The 26,564-nt window shown below is 38.1% G+C and overlaps 1 protein-coding gene across 8 annotated transcripts in view; it reads right to left on the bottom strand.

Moving 5' to 3' along the window:
- GAK (cyclin G associated kinase) overlaps window positions 1–26,564 on the bottom strand; it is a 77,758-nt gene that overhangs the window by 39,041 nt on the left and 12,153 nt on the right. For 7 of the 8 annotated variants that reach the window (XM_074857281.1, XM_074857283.1, XM_074857280.1 and 4 more), the window contains 11 exons: window positions 24,865–24,979; window positions 24,315–24,457; window positions 21,104–21,229; window positions 19,874–19,963; window positions 16,520–16,655; window positions 15,786–15,898; window positions 15,097–15,208; window positions 12,791–12,914; window positions 4,119–4,168; window positions 3,873–4,021; window positions 617–739 (listed from right to left, as the gene is read on the bottom strand). In XM_074857281.1, the coding sequence (XP_074713382.1) occupies window positions 617–739; window positions 3,873–4,021; window positions 4,119–4,168; window positions 12,791–12,914; window positions 15,097–15,208; window positions 15,786–15,898; window positions 16,520–16,655; window positions 19,874–19,963; window positions 21,104–21,229; window positions 24,315–24,457; window positions 24,865–24,979 (1,281 nt within the window). The remainder of the gene's footprint in view (window positions 1–616; window positions 740–3,872; window positions 4,022–4,118; window positions 4,169–12,790; window positions 12,915–15,096; window positions 15,209–15,785; window positions 15,899–16,519; window positions 16,656–19,873; window positions 19,964–21,103; window positions 21,230–24,314; window positions 24,458–24,864; window positions 24,980–26,564) is intronic. The other variant, XM_074857282.1, reaches the window with a different exon arrangement.

The following is a 26,564-nucleotide window of genomic DNA, read 5'->3' on the forward strand; positions in this document are numbered from 1 at the left end:
GGGAAAATAAGAATGTGAAAAATTTACATGCAATTCTCTTACACAAACATAACAGTGACCTCATGTTTACAAATCTTGAGCATAGTAACTACTCTTTAAATTCATTTTTCACCCCATGATGTGAGGTGCCTTTTTGGGTTATATCAAGCTCAATGATACGTTAGAGAACAATGGAAGTTGCACAGCAATCTGCTGTCAGCAAAAGCAAGTTCCACCAAGTGTCTCAGTTTCTGAAATTCTGCAGATACTAATTACATTCTAAATGGACAGTAGTGGGAAACAGTGTACACCCACTGTGACTCAGAAAACATGAACAAAAAATAGAGCAAACACAAAGTAGATTCTTTCTTCCAAAGGTTACTTTGCCTTAATCCCTCCTATATACCGCCTTCCATGTTACATGCAATCAAGCAAGGGCTACGTTACCCTATTAATTTGCCTAAAGGCTAAAATTTATGCAAACAACTTTTCTAAAGACATAGCAGGATGGAATTGCCCCCAGGTCTCACAGTAAAGAAAGCCAGCAATATTCACAAACTGAGTGGATACTAGCATCCTTATTCATAATTTAAAGCGGGATTAAGCAAAGCACTTCAGACTTAAACCAATTTCTTACAAGGCAGTGCACAATGCAAACATTTTTCTGGTCTTGTTTCAGCCATAAATGCATGTTCTTGCATATGCTATAAAGATTCTGAAGATTTGGTGCTCGTCTTGCTGGCCAGCCACATTCAGAAACCTGCAATAAGAGAGACAGCAGAGGTAAGAAATGAGATTACATAGTCGCATACATTTGCATAGCATAAGCTGTGTATGTAAGAGGCAATTTTACACTTTAATGCCACCTTTGGGTAGAAATTAAGCAGGATGCTCAAGAAAAGTAGTCTCAGAAAGTGTAAGCACCACCTTATGGGATGAAGTGCAATAAAACTCCAGTCCTGTGTACAGTCTGCTGCACTAGAAGCATCAACAACACAAATTACTATCTGAAATTTTCTTAGAGCAAGGCATAAAGTAAACAGCTTTCAACTTGATTTGTGCACTCATTCTTAAGCAAAAAACCCAGAAACATGTGGTTTGCTTTTACATTTGTCCTTTATTCAAAGACCCTCAACAGTTAACATACTTCTTCAATCAGTGCTACAAAACACTATCAAATAATCAGCTTTACTGCTGAGAGTCTGTATGCCTAAAATCCAGTCCAGTAAGAATGCAGTATATGAAACCTGATCCTTAGGCACTTGGAACACCTAAAGAGTGGATGTTCTGCCAGAACTAATGAAACAACTTACAACACAAGCTTTTCCTTTATCTTTTTAGCCAGGACCACAATTGCTTAATACAAAAGATCAAGTTTGCTATCAGCAACATGTTTTCATATCCAGGTAAGAGTTCAAGGATTACTCTGAGATAAATTTTCTGAACTGACTATCACAAAAAATTCTCAATGAGATTGTTTTTGCACTAAGTTTAGAAAAAAAGGCTGAAAGAAACAGTCTGACATACAAAGTCTCCTACAATCTTCCACTGAATTCTAGTATTTTAATTAAAAAACAGAGCAGTTTCAGAAGGCATCACTTTGTGAGAGATTAAAACTGAACGTTCATTTGTTTTTAAATGTTATGCAAAGTTACCACTGAATAAAAGCTAAGGCAAGCAGTCCTTTACATTCCTGTTCACCACCAGATTCCATGTGGGCTTCAGTGCTTCTCAAATATTACAACAGCAGTAAAAGAATCATATTACAGCTACAAACCAGAAAACAGTCTACAAAAACAGGTGTATTCAAAAAAGCAAAATGAACTGACTTCTAATTTACCACTTTCTGCTCAAACACTAGTTTTGTTACAAGATGCATACCATACAACAAACTCCTTTTCCTTTGGCTATGTTTTAAGCTGAATATGTTCTGGTCATTAGCAGAACAATGGAAAGTGCGCAAACCTCCCTGAGCAATCTATTCCAAGTAGGACTCAAAACTAGCAGAGAAGACCTCAAAACTACCATTAACTTTAACCAAGGTTAAAGAAATTTGTAAGCGTTCCATACAGATAGCATACAGCAAGAAAGCAAGATTATTTCATAAATACCTACTAAACAAAGTGTCAGAACTAATTTCAGAAGCTGTCCTCCTCTGATCAAGTTTAAGGCTTGCCATAATAATCTTTTGCAGGCACCAAAGAAAAACTAAGCTTCCCTGGCTTCCTGCTTGGCTGCTCTCCCCTAGCACTGAATAATGAAGTTGTCAGTCAGTATTGCTCATTGTGTATCTGGATTTCAAAGAGAGACAAGGAAAATTTCCCCAATATATTTAAAGAGTTTATTTTCAAAGTAAAATAGTTGCCTTTTTTGTTTTTTAAACAGAAGACAGTGTTTTGTATAAACTTCCTAAATACTTGCAGCCAATAAAGTGGGCAGGAACCTACAATGTTTTGACAAGTTATGATCTATTACTTCCCGGCAAAACAAAGATCATAAGATAAAATGAATGTAAGAAGTAAATGTAGACCAGAAGAGTTCCAGATCACTGGTAGATTTAGCTGTGTTCATATTACCATTCACAGTACCAATACATCAGGTGTTTACGCATCTTAGGTTTGCATAACCAAAAAACCATCCTCAGGGTAAACAATTTCCCAGTCACAGAATTTATCGTTCCGTAAACAGAGATTGTTGGCTTTGTAGGATGAGGAATAAATCAGTTCACTATGTCAGCCTCAGTGGACTTTCCAGCAATCTAGTGCTAAAAAGCATTGCTGAAGATTTTGCTTTGAAGTACCAGCTCCAAATAATCATGCAGGAGGCTTCATGCATGATTAAGCTTTCTTTGCCTTCCATGTAGAACAGCCTCTGACTGAACCAGATGCAAAAAAAGAAGTTGATTGCCTCCACCCAGAGGCAATAATCCTTTTTTCACGTGTAACAATACTTTGTCTTGTCTACAAGTTTACAAAGAAACAAAAGGAAGTGACAAGCACTTACATTAAACATACCTCAGCCTGACAGTTTAAGTGAACTTGGATAACTGAAGTAATATTAAGGATGGCTCTGCAGGATAAGGCCCAAAAGGGCCCTCCTGTAATAATGCTTCTATACTCTCCTCTGGACAGGCAGTATTGTGGAAAAGGGGTATGATCACCACAGACTGTTTAGATGACATCTTATGTGGCCAGTGCTAGACAACTCACAACACAGTAACAGTCTCTGCTGTTGAGCCTTTTACAGTACAGTTGAGGTGTATTTGGGAGCAGACACTGAAGTCCAGTATCTCAGCACCTAACAAGCTGTCCTCACTACCTCATTACTGAATCAGGCAAATGTTTTCATTTTAGTATCAGAGAAAGAGCCAGAAAAGCTAACAGAGGCTCAGCTAAGCTATACCAATATTTCAGGTAGTAGCAGCAAGCAGTCAGCTAGAGACATATGGCAGTCAACTGGTATATAGTGGGACAAGGAGAAAGTCCAGTAAACAGGTTGTGCAAATCAGTTGCCAAAGCATTACTACCTTTAACAAAGTAAAACCTCTGAATGTAGGAGAGATTGAAATTTTAGTAAGATTTTTAATTATGTTAAGCATTCTCCATTTAAATCTGAAAAACGTAAGGTACCTGTACATGTTTTCAAAGATATCACTAGCTTAGGAAACAGAGACTTTAGTCAGTAAGATTAAAGATTAGTCCTTAATCAGTTAAGTTTGAACTGAAGACATAAGACAAGCAGAAGACAGGTTAATCTTTGACCTTATTTTTATACTTATTCTTTTGTCATCTTTTTGATTATGCAGCCTACTTTAACATATTTCACAATAAAAAGCTGAAGGTATAATCAAGCCATGGTGTTCAAAGATGGAAATACACAAAAACTATACGCACCCTATTATGGAATCTTGATGGCCTGTATGTTCTTGGAGAGAGATTATACACGGCGTAGTGGCCAGGATGTTTAGAGTCCAGACATAACCGCACATCTTCTATGTTATTTTTAATGGCAGATTCTACCCCTTCAGCTGGAAAGGACATCACTGAAGACAGAACAACAAACACCAGGTAAAGTATTCCCTTTTTTCATATATTAAGAACAACCAGAAATTATTCTTAAGACAGACATAGCTATCATACCAGCAATTCTGGAAGTGATGTATGATATATCCAAGTCTCCTTTTGCATAACTGAAACAGAACACATCAGAATTAATACTGGGAAGTAGAACCATTCAAGTCATAAGTCTAAAACCCAGGTGTCTCAGGCATTTCTTTCATCTGAGGCTTGTTACCTCACACTTCAAGGTTTTCAGAACAGACCTTGTATTTGAAGTTACTCACTTAATCAGTTGCAACAGTACTATCTCAGGGGATTTTGTACAGATACCTTCAATGCTTAACTCATTCCTCTAGTGCCTGCTCTTACTGATAATCATTCATTGCAGGTATCAGTTTGAAAGCCTAATGAGGATGCATTAACATCTTCAATGGAGGAGAACATAATGCTTAAAACAAAGATCATTTGTTGAAACATTACATTTTAAATTATGTAACTCATGGCCCAGAGGGCCATGCTGCTCAAATTCTGGATTCCCTATGAATAGAGGATACCTGAATCTCTTTCCTCATTTAAATCGTTCCTCAAAAAATCTGCTTCCAAAACTCCCATAGTGAGCAAGAGATTAATTATTACTCATCTGTTCCTCATATAGTTGTTCACAGTTTTAAAGAACAGCCTTTCTGAAAAATAATCACTCAGTGGTTGGGGTTTTTTTCGTATTTAGGCCCATTCCCATCATCTCTACCTAATCACCCACATTATGCCAATAATTTACTACATGAAGACCACTTTTTTTTTGTTTCTAGGGTACCTGCTATGTAGCAGGATGAAAAAGCTCAAGAATATTGAAGAGTCCCAGTACAGGCCAACACCATTGTGTATAATCACATCAGTCTGCACTCCTGATAGGCAAAGTAAGAACAAATCTCATCTACAGAATTTGGTTTAAACATCCCTAACTTAAATAAGTCAGTAATATATTACCTCCAGAATATCAAAATGTCATCACAACACTATGATGCATGTTCAAGGAATGCAGAGGCACTATCGAAGCAATACTTTTATATTGCTATGTCATGGTTTAACCTCAGCTGGCAACTAAGCACCACACAGCCACTCACTCACTCCCCTCCTGGTGGGATGGGGAAGAGAATCAAAACGGTCAAAGTGAGAAAACTCAGAGGTTAAGATAAAGACAGTTTAATAGGTAAAGCAAAAGCCTTGTGAACAAGCAAAGTAAAACAAGGAATTCATTTACTACTTCCCATCAGCAGGCAGGTGTGCAGCCATCTCCAGGAAAGCAGGGCTCAATCACATGAAATGGTTACTTGGGAAAACAAATGCCATAACTCCAAATGTTCCCCCCTTCCTTGAGCATGACATTACTGGTATGAAATATCCCTTTGGTCAGTTGGGGTCAACTGTGTTCCCTACCAACTTCTTGTGCACCCTCAGCATACTTGCTGGTGGGGTGCTGTGAGAAGCAGGAAAGGCCTTGACTCTGTGTAAGCACTATGCAGCAGTAACTAAAACATCCCTGTATTATCAACACAGGTTCCAGCACAAATCCAAAACATAGCCTCTTACTAGCTGCTATGAAAAAAAATTAACTCTATCCCAGCCAAAACCAGCACACACTACAAAGTTTCAAGACACTGCCTGAAAGAGCTGACCTAGGATACTGCACTCAAATTTTGAAACATCAAGTGAGAACATTATGCTTAGATTCCTTAGTGCTTGCTGGTAAACTTAAAGGAGGCTGGAGGGATTGATTAAAAGATTACTGAATTTGCAAGGATTGGGAGGAAGATTTTAGAAAAGGCAAGAACTGTTCTGAAAACAAGGACATTAAACAGTATTTATGCGGAATGGCATAATCAGTGTCCTAACGATGATAATAACCTAAGGTCTCAAGAGAAGCTGAAATAACAGCAAGGAAGTTTGAAACTCTCACTAGACAAAACACTAAAAAATCTTGCATGAGGAGGTAGACAAAATGGCTAAGTAACCACTATTCCACATTTCTTTGCACCTTTGGAAGGACATAACTTCATCATGTAGCTCAGGTGGTAACACTGCTGCACCCATACTAATTGAGGCAGAAATTTAAATTCAGAACTAATCATGGTTTCTTACTAAAATTAGTAATAGACATAACCCTTTGCATGACCAAGAAGTATCAAATGTTGTTTACACCCACCAGCTTCAAGCATGAAAACATGATCATTCTATCAACTTTTTTTTCATATCAAGAACCACTTAACAACTTAATCTGACAGCCTGAGAACAAAGAATCATTATCTCTTCAATGATGTAACACTGAGGTTAGGCAGCAACTGGAAACAGCAGCACAGAACCATTAAGAGCAAAAAAAGAGTCCTCACACCCATTCCTTTGGGAACACTTTCAGACATTGACTTCTTACTAGCAAGACCATTCAATTCAGATTTGCTTTTTACATTTCTCTAAATTAAAACACATTATTAGTAGTATGGATCTCACCATACACACATTGATGAAGAAGTGCAGCTTGGTATGTCAGCAACAGAGTACAACCAACTCAAGCCTGCTGTTTTGCAGGACAAAATCTGTATGCCTGTTACAATTGAAAAAGCATCAGAATATTTGTGCCGTCTTAATCAAAATGTAGCTGCTAAACTGCAAAATCAACAGAAGTGTAAAATACGTGACCTCATCCTTGAATTACTATTCCTTGGACTTTATTCTGAAGATTTCAAAGCTATTGCAATAGTAAGACTTGAACACAAGGTACTCTGTTTTTAGTGGAGTGTTTCAAGTCAGACTGGTAACTGAGATTTCTTTAAATGGCAGAAAGGTGAAAACATGCATATTCTTCACACCGGTAAGCATTCCTACACATTTCAAGATTAACCCTGTAACTAAAAATCAGGAATAAGGTCTTTCCTTCCATTTTGTTAACAGATGAAATTCCATTTACATAGCAATGTTGCTGGCAGGTAATAAGAGTAGAAGAACATGCAAACAAATTAAGAGACTTCATAGAGCATTTCTGGCTTGTGATCCATATGGAAAACTCAGTGTGCTTTTTAAGGCTCTAATTAAGCTAAACAGGAAAGTATGACACTAATATTTAGTCACTTTTCTGTTGATACCAGGATACTTCAAGGCTTTTTAGTGAGAAGTCTAGTGGGAAACATAGCAAATAAGATATGAATTCTCATTTTGCAGAAAGAATAGCTAAACAAAATAAAGTGTTTTAATTAGATGTTAAAAACCTTTCACTGTGTAAATGGTTGGCTTTATCAATCTTGCCAGAGAACAGCTGCACTTAAAGACTGTAACTTATACTAAACATAAGATCATTCCAGCAAATTAAGGTAAAAATAATTTAAAATTAACAAATTCACAAAATAATTAGCATACAGCACAAAATTCTACAACACCGCATAGTTACCTTGTTACTAACAGCTGAAGATAGGAACACATAAACAATGACAGACTAACCAGCACAGCTACAATGTAAGCACACAAACCATTATCTTCAGTTAAACAATGCTCTAACACTAAGCAATCTTCCTCCAGACATCTCTACACCTAGAAGAGTAGAAAAACGTCTACTAATTAGCTGAACACAATCATATTTGCAGTTTATTTTTTAAAAGCCAGGAAGAAATGCAGCACTGAAATTGACATCAATCTGTTCCCACTTGGTTTTGCTTCATAAAACTGAATTAATCATTCAGCTACTCAGTGCAACACAAAGATCCATGCAATAAAGCATTAATGCAGCATCAAACCAGGAACAAGACTACCTTAGAAGCAAAGAAAGCTAGCAATGAAAGGCAGCTAATTGTCTCCTAGATTACTAGATCATAATCTCTTCAGTGAAAGAAACTGTTCTGACAAAGCAAAACAAGACTGATCATAAATTTTGCATGCTGCTTTCAATACCAGTGAAGACTGGATACTTCAAACATTTAGATAAGGTTTTTGGCATTGAAACTGTAACCTTTGTGGATGCAAACCTCAATAAGCATAAAAGGTGGTCAAGGGCACGAGTAGCATTTCAAGCAAGAGATGGACAAGCTGAACAGAGGTACACTGAGGCTGCATAGCTGCAGACTGAGTTATCAGTCACACACAGGTACACCTGCTGGAACAAAGTTCCCTTCTACGTAGTTGTTGCTCTTGTCCTATCAGGTCCCTTCACATGTCAGCGCGTATCTGCTCTAAGTGTGTATACACTCTAGTACTTTCCTTTAGGTCAGTTTGTATCAATAGAGGGCTGAACCTCTGTTCTCTGTGTTCTCTCTCATGTAACTATGAACTGCTTCTGCCTGACCTGAACCTGTAACAGAGATTGTGACACCTGTGAGGTGGCCTGGGGGACAATCAAGATGGTCCTTGTTCACTCTCCTGCTCCTAGTAGCCTGTGACATGTGTTTTAGTTTTCAGAATTTATCACTTATTAGGATAAACAAGAGACCAAAATTTTAATTGAGAAAAAGGCAGCTACAGGAAAGAAAAAAATTAACTTTTTTGTAGCAACTACAGAACACTAACTCTTCCACTGTAGCTTGGATTCAGTGAAAAAGTCTGTCTGCAGATAAATTCAGGAAAGCAATGATAAGTAGGAAGGAGAGAGCCTACTTAATGAGATGACAAGATTCCAGCTCAAGGAGTGTTTAAGTGTGGTGAGGAAAGCGCATGACAAGAAAGAGACAGTTTAGTTTGTCCAGAATGTCTGCTTCTCATGTTGGTTGAAGAATTCTGGAAAGGCAGTTCAAGGATGCAATAGAAGAAGAGCTGTAGCTGTAGAATGTAGAAGAGCTGTAGAATAGTACCAGCTGTAGCCACAACACAAGTCTGTAAAGGCAGAGAATGACCATGACACACAGGTATGTCCCATAGTAGATGTAAACAGAGAATTAACACTTCAGCTTGCTTAAAGCATAAATAGTTTAAGAATGCACAAGCCTAATGGTGGGACTCTCAGCAGAACAGTGAATGTTAAATGCTAAAGAACCTGAAACTACCTTAGGTCCTGCATAATATTAAGTACATTGTGTGCTGCTCATGTTAATTCATGTTTTGCTATTTCAGTGAACTGTTAAATACAGTTAAGATTCAAAATAGACAGGAGACTTATCAAGGAATGAAAATTACAGAACTGAGGGACACTAAATATTGGCAAATTACAAGTAGAGTTTCTCTTTCAGTATCAACTAAATACTATCTGGAAAATAAGTACTGAAGTAACTGGTTCTCACTAGCATAATTATGTACCTGGTGCATTCCCTCCTTCTGACTCCCCGATTCAATGACCAAATTCACTTAGATAACACAAGAAAACAAAAAGGCAGTTGTATGAAGACAGAGGGTCCTCCACAAACCAAGATTTGTTTATGTTAGTGCACAGCTTAAAAATCTGACAGTCTCACAGGCTCTGTCAACAGAGAGAATGTGAAGATGTCACCTAAATATAAACCCTGATTCAATCAGCCTAGCCCAAAACATCTGTGAGGGACTGATCTCCTCATGATGAATCCTGTGACTTAACATACACTGACAACTCCCTGTCAATCCATCACAGTCCATGGAAGTGCTGTATCCCCCATTAGCTGGAAAAGGCCTGTGGCTCGTTGATCTAATTTGAATATTACAATACTCCCATCCATTAAGAGCTACAAACCAAAACCAGGTCAAACAATTACATTCACAAGCTACTCAATTCCAGTAAATGCCCACATGTGACTTTCCATAATTAATACAAATAAGATTACAAATAAATTATTTGTATTATAATATAAATAATTTCTATTATAAATGATTTATATTTATAATATAAATAATTATTACAAATAAAAGTAATGAGCTTTTCTTTGACTAATATTTAATAAGTTCCACAAGACACGCACTAGAATGTCTCCAACAGCACCCGCATTCCTGATACAGGGTCAAACACTACTACAAAGTAAACAGTCATGCCAGATAATGTTTGACTGACTTTAGAGGATTCCAACAGTTCCTTAGGTTTTAAGGCATATTTGAATTTAAATCATCTTGCCATGGGGCTCTGTGCAGTACTTGAGAGCCTCAAGTTCCATCTCAATCATAGCTTCTCATTTTTGTCAAAAAGGGATTCTAACTAAAGTGACAAGTATATAGTTCAGCCACAGAACACTAACTAGCAATTCAGAAGTAGCACAGTAACTCTAAGAATAAGACAGATTCAAGACTTATTTTGGGCAACAAACAAACAGTTGTGGAGAAAAGCATGTGAACTGAACAGCATCTTTCCAGACAGCAAGTACTCCCTGTCCTATACTTCAGAAGCTGCCAGATGCGCTCTGCAGATACAGTTGGATGTACAGTTACTGTTTTGCTCCTTGCATGCTACACTTATTATGGAACCACAGGAAATCACACAAAGCAAAAACGCCGCACACACCTGTTAGGTTAGAGAAATAAAAATAAGATGCAGGCACAGCATAAGACATTCCATATTCAAATGACAATTTTGGACAGTCCTAATCCATCACTACAAAAGGATAAACTAGCACAAGATGAAATTCAAAAAAAATAATTAAATGTCCAGTGGTCTTTAAGGAAGAAAATGCTTGCAACAGCAGGAAGAAGAAACTTCAAACATAACTGACTGATGAAGGCACAACAATCCAGAAAGTCATGTAAAGAGAAGAGCACAAGAAAGTGAAGTGCAGGGCTAACTTCAGAAGCATGTATTGTACAATCAAAATACATTACCAGACTAAGATGTAATACAGGAACAGAGGTATGGAAAAGTAGGCCTTATACCTTTATCAAAGGTAGAGAAAAATGTGTTATCTGTCATGAAGAAATGTAATTTCTTCACTGCAAGACTTAAATCTAAGCAAAACTGTCACAATTTAAGACAAGGGAGTTAAGTACCTTCAAATTTATAAATAGTAGCTGTCGTGGTTTAGGCCCAGATGGCAACTAAGCATCACACACCATTTGCTCACTCCTCCCCCCACTGTGGGATGGGGACAAGAATCAAAATAAAAAGGTAAAAAAACTCATGAGTTGAGGATAAGAACAGTTTAATAGGACAACACACAAGGAGAGAAGAAATAATAATATAATAATAATAGAGTAATAAATGAAGCAAGTGATGCACAAAGCAACTGCTCAGCACCCAGCTCATTCCAGAGCCACAATCCATCCTACACACACCCAGTATATATACTGATCACGAACTCATATGGTATTGCATATCCCCTGGCTAGTTCAGGTCAGCTATCCTGGCTGTGTCACTTCCCAGCTTGTGAAAATTAACTCTATCCTAGACAAACCCAGGACAGTAGAACTGTCAAAGGCAAGGAATCTGCAGAATATTCCCACGTTTTACCACACAGTCAATTTTCTTTAGCAAGGTACCACAAAAGGAATAGAAGTAGGACTGAAGAAGGGAGAGGAAGATCAGTTGCACAGAAGGTGGTAGCAGGTAGGAGAAGATAAGAACAGAGGCCTGCAAGACAGCACATGCCCAAGAAATAAAATGGAGAGCAGTTGCTTAAAAGTTGTAGCTCATCGTGTTACTTCACACATGGAATTCCTACACTTCTGCTAAGCTGCTAACAAGTCAACGCTTTTCATCATGCAACAGCTTGTTCCCCTCGTACTTCCCCTGTCTTCTCTTGAGTCAGTGAGGTTTCCCCAGGGCGAAAAGTTTGATGCAACTGTGTCAACTGCTTCTGTAGAAAGTCTAGGATCAAACCAAAGATGCATAGCTTTTGCAACCTTTAAAAAAAAATAGAGGACCTGGCCTTTCTAAGCCACACAGGAAGTTTAACAAAGCGTAAGAGCAAACAGCTAAAAATGCACTTGAAGTGGCTACAGAGGTATAAGATCTATAGCTCAAACTTCTGATCATTACAAACATTTTAGAGCAGTACTACACACAAATTACACTCAGTGACAGAAAAACATATTGCAAGCAATACATTTCACAAGCCACAGTCCAGTATCCCAATTAAAGGGCCACAACCTCTACAATGAGGGACAAGGTTCAGTACTCATTAGGAAGCTCTAGTTCAGTCATGGTATTCAGTAGTGACTTACCTGCTCTTCCTAGAGTAAGAAAAAAAACTTTTACACTGCCTAAAATTTTGTTATGAGTTAAAAATGTATGAATCATATAGACTGATTAATATTGATCATATACAGGTACTAGAAACATTCTGAATGGGACTGAAAATATGGTTAGAAAAAATAATCACACACTAGGTATTTGAGAACACATATATCAAAACAGGACAGGGTTCTTCCATGTAACATAGGGCAAAGGGTGTAAGATTCCACCTGCAGTTTTTCTTCTCACCTCCAGTCCCTTTTTTGTACCTTTCATAACTCCATGTTTTTTTCTTCCTCTCAATCATGGAGGCCCTAATTCAATTAATTCATTCTGAACCATGACAGTCTTATTCCGTATCCTTCTGCCCTGCTCCAGCCCCCACCTGCTCATCTCTCCCAAGCTTTCGGTATCTAAAATACAGCAGGGAAAGTAGTACTCACAGACAGGCTTTCACCCCCAACACTCATTTCTAGTATATGATTGCTAAAGTACCTTTTATCTCAGTATCATTCACAAAAATCTCAGGGCTAGTTACCAGCTATCAGAGCTCATACTTGGAAAAGTATGCTGAATTTGATGATTTCTGGAGTAAGTTCCTAACCCTTCATTTAGAACTCTTACCAGCACAATTTTAATTTTTTTTTCTACTCACTTGGCCACAGACTGGATAACTTTAGAAGATGTATCCTTAATATTAGTGAAAAATCGCTCTGTTCCACCCCTCAGAATATCAAAGAACCCTCCATAAGTCTGGTCACATTCCGCAATGGTCAGGCCTAGAGTAGTCGAATAAAAATAATTGTACTTTAAGTCATATTCTGGAATGGGCTCCATACTAAAGCAAGTTGCCTACAAAGCTACAGGCTACACCTCACTGTAAGGCTTACAGTTCTGAAGTTCCCCTTAACTATGATCTATGCGAAAAGTAGTACTTCCTGAAGTCAGAAGGTACTAGCAAACTACTTAACACATAGTTTAATTGACTCTGCATTTAAGAGAAAACAAGGTAAACAATTTCTGAAAGCATTTATTTTGCATTACCAGTGCAACAAAATGCTGTCTTTTTTTTAGTATCAGTCTCTTAAAGTGCAGCTTATCATTAGCAAATCTACTTAGTCATGCCCAGACACATTCTAATGCAGGGATTCAAAAGCATCTAGCATAACTAAGTTATTTTTTAAGCACAACATCCCAGATGATAACACAGCATCCCAGCACAACATCCCTATTACTATGATTGTATACAAGCAGTACTCATTCTTTTACAAAACAAATAGCCAGACAGTCATTTGTTTATAATCCCATTAGGAAGTTGGATTCTTCCACAGAAATTGATATCCAGGTAGCATTACTACGGTAAATATTAACCCATTTTAAAAGTTTCCCTGGAACATTCATATCCTTTGCCTTATTGGCAATTCAGCATAAGAAATATCAAACAAGAAATGTCAAGCTGGAAGAAAAATTGAATACAGTATGAAATATTCCCTTGATATGTTCTACATTAATTGAAATGGTCCATATTCACATATGATATATTCATATATGATAAAATGGGTGCAGAAATTGCCTTTTAAAACAAAATTAGATTCAAATAAGCCTATCAAGCTTCAATTTTCTTTACTATATTAAGTGTAAGAATTTTCAACTGAATGAACTCTGGAATATCTATTTTTACAGAATGGGTATGTCAGCTTTTAACTGTGTCATTCTGAAGTGCTTTGTTTGACTCAATTTAGCACTGTTAGTCCAACTACTGTCTTTCCTCAGATGGAACCACAACTACTCCTCCTCACCATTGATGTCCTATGGTGCAACCATCTTCTGAAGTCGTCCCTGCACAATGCTCCCATAATTATCTCAGCTCCAGGCAGTACCAGCTATGGCTATTTATGAAAGTACTGACTGGACAGCCAATAAACTGAGTTTAGGCTGCTGTTTCTTCCCTTTGAGGCTGTCACACATGAATCTTTTGGAAGTGACAAAACTAAATAGCTTTAGACTATGATCACTCTGTTACATGTCTTTCAAATTATCACAGGGGCTCAAAACTCTTTTTTTAAGATCCCAGATGCTCACGGAAGTATTTCTCCTCATACAGTCTTTTCACAGACTGAAATAAATACATGTCAGGTCAGTGACTCCTTAGCATTAAAAAACTATTGTAATCCATAGTCAAAATCCCTCCAATTGCTTCTGCATTTCTTTACTGGACTACCTCAGCCATTAGACACCAAGCCTGTTTTAGCATAAACTTATACCAAATGCCACAGAATGGCTGCTATCTTTTTAAATTGTAACATATCCGATGTTAAGCAGTTCTTCTTGGAAGATGACAACTGTCACTTTCTTACACTAAGCACCCTATATTGTGCACAAACTTAGGATATGTACTGATTTTAGTAACTTCTGCCACAAAGTAACAAGGTTTCAGTTTAAATACAGCACTTCTGAGAAGATTAACAGTTCAATTTTACAATCCTCAAATTCTCCTCTTTACACAAGACACTTTCAAATATACTTGCCTCACTGAATCAGAAAGTTCTGGGTTTGAAATAAGCCATTTTTATTCATTTGTCATAACTTGAAGACTACTTTCTCCACAACTCTTGTATTTAAGAACATTATTGCTTATTGTATCCACCACTTTCGTCAAGTTTCAGTTCACTTATTTCACTCTCCTGCATCTACTGGTCAATAACGCATTTTAGTTTCAATTATTTTACATAGGGAAACCAATTTTATCTTGCCCAGCAAAGAACCTGAGAAATTCACATTTGCATGTATCAACATACAATCAAACCTGCGAAAAATAAAACAAGGTCAGAAAAGTGATTATAGATGCAAAAAAGCTAGTCCTTGGGCAAAATGTCTAAAAGCCCCAAATTTTTTTTTTTTCTTCTTCACATAGAAGATATGCAATTGGTTTTACCCTAAGATGATGTCTCCTGCACTTACCTGCATTGTACATATTGTTGAGCTGTCCTGCAGGCTTGGAGCTCTGTGAAACAGAGGTCACAGATGTCCGAGGCTGAGCATTGTTTCCATAGCCTCCATTTTGTTCCAGGAGCTGAGAAGATTAATACCCACTATGAGTATTTTCTTGCCAATTTAGCCAACTACTTATGCTTTGTAAATTACTTTTACTTGGTGAGAACAAACAAGCTGAACCTCAGGAAAAAGCCAGGAAGTTAAGATACATTAATTGATTCACTTGCAGTATTGTGCAAATTAAGCATCGAACAGAAGATACCTAAGCGGGTTTCAAGTTAGTGTAGGCAGAGCCTTCATATACTAATTTTTCTATGCAAGTTAATTATGATTAAATGTAGTATGCCAAACAGACCACTTGCATACTAAAGAATGACCCAAGATCGTGAGAAGTTTTTCAACGAGTAGTTAGAACTACAACTAGTTTCTTTTAATGTCACACAATCTCTGTGCTTTAAAAAGCACATTTTTCAAAGATCCTTCAAGTGATGCAGATCAACTCAATTGAATTTCAAAACAAGTCAGTGTGAAACTTTCAAAAGACTAAGAAACAGGGTACCTGCTCTGACACCTTGCAATATTAAACTCACACTCACTAGATAAGAGACGAGAGAAAGGAGACCTAATCAATAATACTCCTTATGAGACATCTTTACCTCTGTGATGGGAGATTTAGGATTCACATTCCTAGCTGCTGCAACCTCCTGCAGTTGATTCACAAGTTCAGTGATTGACAATCTCTCCTCTGGGTTCACCTTCAAAGTGGAGCCTAAAAAAAGAAGATTCAGACCATGTAACAAAAACCTTCAGAGCTTTTCTCCAAGCAGATATTAGTAATTTCTTCAGTGCACTGCAGTGCAATAAGCATCAAATACATGAACAGAGTGGAGCAAGAGCTAATTCCATATCCAAGTATCATTGTCATAACAGGTATTTATGAAAAAATACCATTTAGGGTTAAAAATATTTCAAAGAATATACTTTAGAATCAGTTAATGAATAACCTCAGAAGTAACTTTATATCTAATAGTGTTGGAGTTGGAGACATATTTCTGGCACTGTAACTGAAGTTTCCAGTAATCTAAAAAAATAGAATTTTTAAAGCGAATTCAAAGAAACCAAATCAAGACACTAGTATGGACATTATGGATAATATTATGGACTAATTCAGATCCTAAGCAAGACCGGCAAAACTACTGAAGCACCCAAAAGTTTCATTTACGTTTCCAAATTTTTTGATAATAGATTAAAATTTTTAATAAAACTCAGTTGTTGCAGTTAAACTTTTTCACCATTACATGTCAATAACATTTAACTATCAGTAACACAACACTGTCAATAATAAGATGCATCCATAAAGACACTGAATTAAATAACATTGCAAACTTACGAATGAGATCATAAAACACAGAATAGCGGGTGTCATTTTGTGGGATGACATATTTCCCATTGACTATGCGAAGTTTAGCTCCATCTTCAAATGGATGTTGCCTAAAGCACAGCAAGTACAGGATACAGCCCAGAGCCTATACAGAGATAAAGGCAGAAATATTTCATAGAATCATTTAGGCTGGAGAAGACCCATAAGATCATCAAGTCCCACCATTAACCTAGCACTACCAAGTCCACCACTAAACCATGTACCTAAGCACCATGTCTACACACACTTTTTAAATACCTCCAGAGATGGCAACCCACACACTTCCCTGGGCAGCCTGTTCCCATACTTGATAATGCTTTCAGTGAAGAAATTCTTTTAAATATCAAATCTAAACGTGCCCTGGCACAACTTGCGGCCATTTCCTCTCATCCTATCCCTTGTTACTTGAGAAAAGAGACCAACACCCACCTTGCTACTACCTCCTTTCAGGTAGTGGTAGAGAGCAATAAGGTCTTCCCTTGGCCTCCAGGCTAAACAACCCCAGTTCCCTCAGCCACTCCTCATCGGACTTGTGCTCTAGACCCTACACCAGCTTTGTTGCTCTTCTCTGGACTTCCTCCAGCACCTTAACATCTTTCTTGTTGTGAAGGGCCCAAAACTCACAGTATTCGAGGTGCAGCCTCACCAGTGCCAAGTACAGGGGTAAGATCACTTCCCTGTCCCTGCTGGCCACGCTATTTCTGATACAAGCCAGGATGCTATTGGCCTTCTTGGCCACCTGGGAGCACTGGTCCTTTTCTACCCACCAGCTTTCCAGCCACTCTTCTCCCAGCCTGTAACAGTGCATGGGGCAAGTGCAGGGCCCGGCACTGACCCTTGTTAAATCTCATACAATTGGCCTCAGCCCATCGGTTCAGCCTGTCCAGATGCCTCTGTAGAGCCTTTCTACCCTTGAGCAGATCAACACTCCAACCCAATTGGTGTCACCTGCAAACTGACTGAGGGTGCACTCGATCCCCTCATCTAGATCATCAATAAAGATGTTAAACAGGAGTGGCCCCAAAACCGAGCCCTGGGGGACACTTGTGACCAGCCACCAGCTGGTTACAAGGGGATCAGCACTTGTGATCAGTCACCACCACAACTCTTTGGAACCAGCCATCCAGCCATGTTTTTACCCAGCAACCAATACAGAGATGTAATGGTGGTATCACACCAGGTAGAACATTGGCAGTGGCAGTTGGTGACACTGCCAGCCCAGGCTGGCAGATGAACCAGGTAAGCACGGGCTGGGAGCAGAGGGTACAGAGGCAGGAGCTACCCATGGTGACTGACTGTGGCTGCTTTGTACTGCAGCTGGACATCCAGACAGGGAAACAACCAGACCACACTATACTCCCACCCTCTTCCTCTCTGCAACTCAACTGGAGAGTTGCCAACAGTCTACAGGACAGATAACACCAACCCCTGTCCCATAGTGGTCTCACAGGGAGCTGAAAACTCCCCAAAGCCCTGGGCAAAGGGAGCTCTGTGCCCTTTTTCACTGGGTACCCTGGGACTGAGACCCTGGCACTAGCAATCACATCTAGTGATGTAGTGGCCGTGTTGGTAGGCAGCGTGCTAGTGGTGGCCAGCATTTTTGGCTCAGGATGGGCATCTCCTGGAAATCAGGGAGGCATGGAATGGATAGCCTTGGTGTGAGACTGGCAGAGCCTCAAGCAGGGAGGCAGGGGCTGCCCGTGGCAACAGAGGGTGGCTGCTTCAGTTACTAGTTCTCCCGTCTGACAGCTGCAGTCCTGGACAGGGACATGAGCAGATCATGGAACGATTCTGTCCTCTTCCTCCTCTGCCACTCAAAGGAGTGTTGCAACTTTATACAAGGATATTGACCCAAGGATAAAGAAACACCTTATCTTGTACCTCCACGCCTCATCTCATATCCTGTGACAGACAGTATCATGGTCCTACAGGAAGCTGGAAGGTTCCCAGAGCCATGGACAAAAGGAGCTCTGCAGCACCCACCTTTCTTTGTGTGAAGCTTATCACAGAATTAAAAAAGTTTATAAATAAAAATTTTCTGATTCATGAACCCATTGGCTGGTCCTTCTTGCCTGTGCTGCCTTTAATTCAGGCAATTATATTTAAAGCAGATTTTTAGATTATGAAATTGATTCCTAGGTTCCTAACACTGCTTGCAAATCACAGGTTTCAGTCATCAGCTGCTGACTCACACAATTGTATTCCCAGCACTTTAGAGATCAGCTTCACACTCCTTTAGAAATAACTAGTCTTGATGTTTCTCAGGAGACAGAACACTTAGTGAAACATTCATTTGTTTGGCATGTGAAATAGAGAGCTCCAAGCAGCCATACTGCTACTAAACAGCTTTATGGGCTTTTCCCCTTTCACGGAAGTTTTCAGGTTCAGGGATTCTTCTATTCCTAACGTTTTAAAAATCATTATAGTAAGTCCATTTTATGAACTCCACAGTATACAAAGCTGAGTAGTCTTGCTGAGACACTGAATCCTGTTCTTGAACATGTTTTTCTTACATGTTCAGACTCAGAAGTTTTATTTCTTATCTTCATCCTGTGCTTCAAGAAGACATTTTATTTATGGGGACAGATATTGGTCTTTTAAAACACCAATATTACATTTTCTCGATTTGTCTTTTGACACACTGCCAATACAGATAACAGCTGAACAGCTTGACACCTGCCTCTAAGAAACATCCAATAAACTTAAGTCCCCAAGCACAAAGTCACTGGGCACTACCTCAGTACTATTACAGTATTACACAACTGAAAAAGGTACAACTGAGGATTTAATGTTTACCTTTAATCCTGGCTACAGATTTTCTAGTGAATGTTAACAATTTATCATCCTTTCTATACAAAGCATGAATGATCTCTGCATCGTTCTCATCCTTGCTATCTGTCAGTATTTTATCTAGATACAATACCTAGACACAACCACTTCAAACTCAGCAATAGGCTGTCCCAGGATTAAATGCATGGCAGAGTATGAAAGGCAAGAATCTGAATCAAAGGACTGTAAGTATTCTGGCTCTATGATGGCAAGCTCCCCCTAAGCAACGGCTCTACTGAATGCCAAAGAAGTTGAGCATTCACTATGAGAGGCAAAGTCAAGCTAAATCTGGGAGAAAAACTCAAATGTTACATCTCATTCTTTTAATATTTAGATACACAGTTCATACATTTTTTTTATTTTGACATAAGACAATCTATCCTGTGTTTATTTTGGCGCTTTTATTTATTTAATCAACAAATTAATATGAAGACTGCAAAATCAGTTTCACTATGACATAGGCAGCTGTGATACATCAAGAGAAAAATTTCTTACCCAAATGTCCTGTTTTTCACCAATTGGAAAATTTGAATACAAGTCTATCATTTCTGGTGTCCTGTACATTGGCGTTGTATTCCTTGTGATCTGCAGAAGACAGAATTTCTTGAAACAGAAACTTGAATAAGCTGTAACTGCATTCAACCAAGGAAACAGCTCTCCATGTAGAATGGACAGCATTCTCACTTTGAAAATTAATTTCAGAAATATTTGTCAAGGCAGAAGCCATCAATTGAATCCTGCAGTAAACACAACAGCTTTACTCTAAGGCCAATAATACAGTAATATTCAAATGAGTAATATTGTGATATTCAGGAGTCCCTTCAAACTGCAAAGCACATGACTGTTCTATATGAGGCAAAAAGGCATATGGACATAAATACAGAAAAAACAAACCAAGAAGTGAATTCACACTCCAGTGTCTATTTCTGACTTCCTCATCATACTTAATGACAGTGCAGACACATCCAAAGAGTTAAGCTACGTTCACAAGGATCCCTGAAGAGACATTTTCTACAATCTTTTTGCATAGACTATACAACACAGTGCTACAACATCTGTTCTTCTCCAGAAACCAATGGATTGCTCCCCAAGGATGCTGGATCCAAACCAAGGGGAGTTTAGAGATTCATGATATCAGAAGTCACACACATGAATTTTAAGTGTCACTGTATATCTCCATACTTAAAACTCTGAGTCCAGCTGATGTATTACATTAAATTTACCAGCATTATTCGCAACTCTAAGAACAAATGCGCATCGCAAAAATACACTGTGTGCTTGACGCTGTCATTGTAGTCCTAGAGGCACTTGAACACTGCCTATTCAAATTCTGCTGAGCAGACTTGCTGTTTCTTCATACATCATTCAAATGAGAAAAACAGATGAGAAGGTGGGAATCACTTTGATATAACAAATTTTTAAAATCCTGTTAAGAGTGCAATTAGAGTATGCTCTAGCAATCCCTTCTGTTTTCATACCAGATTGCAGAAGGGACACCACTCAAGTTAAAGCAGTGTTTGTATACACAGCTACAGAACACAAGCTATAATTATAACTGTAGACAGTGTTTGAACTCTGGCAACAAAAATACAAAACCAGAGCTTTATGAACAACACTACAATCTTCAGTTGTCTTAGAAGTCCCACGAATCAATATCAGATTAGCAGTAACAGTTAATATCAACACTGTTGATATTAAGATTAATCACATTTAAAATAGTCTCACCTCTTCTTCAACCAATGCTCTCTTTTGTGCAGACCAGTTGTAGTCAGGACAGTAAGCTATAGTTGTGGCACTACCAAAGTCACAAAGTTTAATTGTCCCTTGGTTACTAATGAGTAAGTTTTCCACCTTCAAAAGGAGATAGAATAATAAAGATGTGTTTTTTCCATACACTAACACACATGCTTTTAAACATCAACTCACTTGTGCATATATATAAAAAAATACTCACTTTAGCCCAGAATGTTGTTCATAAGAGCACAAAGATTTCAGACAGTACTATAGATGCATATGGTAGCAATACAGCCAATTTTTAAAAGGAAGACCCAAAAACAGTATGAACAGGAAACATTCAAGAGAGCAGGAAATACCCCCCAGGAAAAGAAGGGGACAGTTTTTCAGAGGACGACTTGCAGAAGCAGTATCTTGGAATCCAAGTGTTTTCATGCACAAAATGGAACACTGTTAACTTAATTGCAATGGAGTGGACGTTATGACTGCTGTAGACAAAACAGGAAGGTACTAGTAGAGAAGCAGGCTGCTGTGGGACACCCAGAAAGAGGCAGCCATGACCCTGTGCAGAAACAGAAACCAGCTATTTGAGGACCATGTGCTGCCTGAAAAGTTCATCGTCATCTCTCCCTCTTTTTACTTCATAAAATCCAACATTCCTAGATTGCTAAGTGAAATGCAGAAACTTAAGGGGAGGGTGAAAATAGGTATTGGGCGGAAGTATCATGGGATCATGAGCTGAAAAAGAAAATTTGCACCTCTGTATGAAGTCAGGAAAAGATGTAAAAGAGGCATATTAGTAACATTACAACACCACACTTCAGATAACTAGGTTTGTCCTCCCTTTCCCTTTGAAGCCATAACATCTCTGGACTTCCTTCTGTAAAATTTCAGTTTTTCGGAACATCCTACTAGCCTCCCTTAGTGGTCCATTTACTTCCAACTTCCACCATAAAATTAATTTTGACTACCCTGCAGGAAGACATAAGCTCTGTTAATGATGTGGTTAGAGTACTGATCTCACTGATCAATCTAAATTCCCTTCTCTGTTGGACAGATAACCTTTGCTTATCTCCATGTACAGTAAGAGGGTGGGCATTCAATGTCAAATTAAATTTATACACTAAAAATGGTCACAGTAAGACCAGGCAATCAAGCTTCTGTGCACATATGTTCTGGGTTTTGTGTTTTAGTAAAAGTTGCCAATAATGTAAAACATTCCAATTGATTATTCAGATTTTTACGAGCTCTATGACCTGTGTCATGCAGAATAGCTGTGTGCTGCATGGCAAATCCTGAAAAGATTAAATTCAGACAATTAAAATATCAGAGAAGCACTGGTATTTTACAAATCTCCCTCTAACTAGCTTAGAATTTTTACAACTTGTAACTAGCTGGGTTCTTACAGGGCTGTATGCGCATGTTAAGTGCGAACTTCATCCAGAGGGGTTCAGCAACAAGGAATGCACTATACTGACAAGCAAGAGAAGGGAACCACAGCAGGACAGAAAGAGCCGCCACTACAAAGGTGAACTTGCTTTTAAGCTATGCTGTAGAAATGCATGAATCCTTATACTTCTGGTCAAAATAATTGAGAAAAACCTGTTAGGACTCCACTCTACTACACCCCTCCCCAAAAGCTGCAGTAGCATCTCAGGTCTCATTTGAGGTTGGTCAAATCTTTGACCTACAGTTGTTTATGCTGCTGACCTAAGTTCAGCCTTCTGGAAAGAGTAGCACAGTTCCATGTTCCCTATTTGCCTCTTGGTTGTAGCAAGGTCTCTGCCTATTACAGCATAACTATCTTTTAATCTTGCTTTGCAGCCCCTGTAACATAAAACCAACATGAAACCACATTCCTGCCTTTTTCTGTATTTTATCTCTGCCAGGAGCATACATTTCTTGACAAGAAAAAATAGACTTTGAATTGCAGCATTAGCTCAACTTCTATGGAGCTGGCTATATAAAAAACTGTATATTTATTTGTAAATAGTTTTTTTACCCCTTCTTCAGAGAATAGATGCACCTTTTCTACAAGCTCTTCTGGTGGCTGGTGTATATAAGTTTCAGTGAAGAATAAAAGATTTTATTCTAGCAAGTAACACCAAGAAAGTTCTACCCTAGCTTGGTTAAAATTTCTTTACCATGAACTAGAAGCCTGCTCGATGGAAAAGAAAAAAAAAGTGCCTCAAAACTTTTTATATTAAGGGGCTATATTAATGTCTAATAGCAAAGCTTTCAATAACAGTGTTGAAAACACTTAGCACATATTTACTTCTGAAAAGCAGTCTCGTTTTCCTTTGCCCAAAGCAATCAAGTACATGGTTAAGGAGAAACAAATTTTCCTTTTTTTATATTCAGCTGATATCACATCAAGCAGAAAACAGACATATGTGTGAAATTCAGACACCATTTCAGGAATAAGTCTTCTTTCCCTCATTTTGTTTATTTACAAAGACCACCTCCTTCCACTAGATTCAAGCATATTTCTAATACAGCAGAATCTCACTGATTATTAGGGCTTCTTCATCTGAAATATAGCATACATGTAAAGGTGAATCCCTGCCCTCAAAATACGAAATTCAAACACAGACCAAGTCTTTTCAAATCTCCAAAGTTTCCAAGGGGACAACACTTGCTATAGCATAACTCTATAGCATATTGGTAAAGGCTAACAGAATGAAAAATTAAGAAACAATATATCAAGAATTATGCCTACTAAATTTTAAAATTCAACTTAAAAACAAGCACTAAAATGCAATGCAAGTCATTAATTCTAAAGCTAACTGCTTACTATGCATTCTCAAAGGCTACATAATCTTTCACAGAGAATCCAACATTACCTTCTGTTCTCCAAAGCTTTACTTCTTCTATTTAGAGAACCTGCTCACCCTAAAAGAGCAACTCATAATTCATAACTGGTTATTTTATCAAAAGCAAACTACTTAAAGACTTAGTCAGCAAACCATGATACACTATTTTTCTGTCAGCTTGTTCAGATAGAGTACAGGTAGTACTAATCACAAGCACAAGGAAAAGATGTTTGAAGAGATGACAGCCGGCAGACTTAGCAAGGCAGTACATGTAAGCACTACGCTCAAGTGTGTCCACCGTATTTGATCAACAGTCTTAACAGTGATTCAGCCCAACAGGCTCCTTTGCTGTTTAATAATTCAGCCTTTATTGAAAAATTGTAACACACCTTTAAGTCTCTATGGATAATAGGAGGTTTCTGTTTATGCATATGCTGGACTGCTCTGCAGGTCTGATAAAAGATCTTCAAAACTGTGTCACAGGAGATAGGTCCCTTGGATTCTACTTTCTTTAAGAATTCCACCAGCTGTCCTGCAGGAAGTCAGAGAAATTCACATAAGCACACAGAACACGACAAATTCTGAAAGCCTGGCATGAATAGACAAACTGTCTTCTCAGCAAGGAAGATTTGCAGTCTGGAGTTGTAATATTAGATGGATATTCTGAAAAATGGCAAATCCCCACAGACTACAGTGCCAAAGGACTAGTCTCAAATACTAAGAACCTAATGATTATCCCATATTTAAGATTGAACTGACCAAGTTGAACTGTAGTCTCAAAGAACATGATCCTTATCCTATATAAGATGACATTGAACTCTAGCTCCACTGAACTACGCTATCTTTTACAAGCTTTGAAAGCTTCTTATCTGTGAAGCAACCTGTGCAAAACAGCTGTCAGAAGCTACATGCACTGCTAGGAAAAGAAACAAAGTTTACCTTTACACAGCTCTGTAAGCAGAAGAAACTCTCCCTGTCCAGTGTCTGATTCTTCTTTTCCTATAGATGCAGCAGAGCAGAACTGGACAATGTTGGGATGACCTGAAAGTTTTTTCTGGAGATTACATGTTCAAGGAAGACAACTGCCAAGTTTATTGATACTATTGTATACAGTAGTTCACATGCATCTAACTTGAAATATTAACTTAAAGTCACAGAAAGCATTACAGCTGCTGCAATTAAAATACTAAGTAGAACAGGTAAATCCATGCCTCAGCTGAAAAAAAACAGACTTCAAGGGAAGCCACTGAAAATAATGTAATAAAAAGTCAAAATGAAACGTTAAAAAAGAATCCTTCTGATTAAGGCTCTGAGGAAACTGGACTTCATTAACAGGCCTAATTACTTCTTTTTGCTTTTGACAATGACTGCAAGACATTAGCACAAGTACCAGAGAGACCTTTTAATTATCAGCTGCTTCTCCACCTGGATGATCAAGACAAGGCTATTGTATCAAGACCTGTCTTTCCAAAACATGCTATGTTATTAAGTATGTTATGTTTCAATTTTAAGTAATTAAAATAAAGTTCAAAGCAAATAAAAGCTCTAAAAGACAAAGGAACTTATCTTCCCATCATTTACCCTTTGTCATGTTTCATTTCCAGTTCAAAAATTCAAGGTATCATTTCTGAACAATGTAAAGGGGAATAAAATGTAAGTGATCTCAGTTCCTGTCAGGGGAAGTTATACTGCATTATGACTGTTTCTGTTGTCCCTGATGTGCATCACCTTGGTCATATACAGAGAGTCATGTCTATGAGACAGACACACAGATTTACAAGATGCATTCACAGAGCCTGAAAAGAAAAAAGCAAAGACATCATAAGTAAAACAAAGCTATAAAAAAATGGGCAAGTTGGATTCACCAAACCAGAATGAATCCAAAGTACTATTTTTTATTTTATGCATCTCTTCACAACTTTTCACTCAGAGCTGCAGAAATTACTTTCATTTCACAATTACATCTTGGAAAGTTAGTAACAGTTAACCCTTGCTCATGTTGTATATATGCTTTAATGAGCCTGAGCTGTGAAAAAACATCCAAAGAACATTCACTACTTTACTCCTGGTAAGATACAGTGAGAGTAGCTAGAAAACACATAGTGCTATGGTAGTCCATTCTTTGCAAGCGTACTTCTAGTGAACCGTGTTTAGTGCAAGATTTTGCCAAACATTTCAGTAATCATAGAAATAAATATTTAAGTAGCTTAAATTAAGATCAGTGGTTTTGCCTGATAACTTCAAAATGAAGCTGAATACTCAAACTCAAAAGTGGAAAACAAAACAGCAGCATACCACAGCTACTCTGACTCTTGAAACAAACTGAGGGTCTTAAGAGCCAATGCTGGGGAGCAAACATTAACCTTACTAATGCCAAGGACTGAAAACACTTTGAGATTACATTATACCCTTCCATCTAACATCACTGAAGATGAAAAGGACAGCAATGACAGTGAGGAAAATCTTGTTTTTGATACATATATTCTGCTGAAATTCCTTCCTTAATATTCTGTATTACTTTGTAAAGCCAGATGCATCTGAGGCAGAAATTAAGAAACACTGAGGGTAAAAACAAAGTTTTGACCAGTCAAAAAGGCAATAAATGCAGTGCATGTGAGGGAAGCCTACTTAAGAGCTAA

This window comes from Strix uralensis, chromosome Z (assembly GCF_047716275.1).
Source record: "Strix uralensis isolate ZFMK-TIS-50842 chromosome Z, bStrUra1, whole genome shotgun sequence".
In the NCBI taxonomy this organism is placed as follows: Eukaryota; Metazoa; Chordata; class Aves; order Strigiformes; family Strigidae; genus Strix; species Strix uralensis.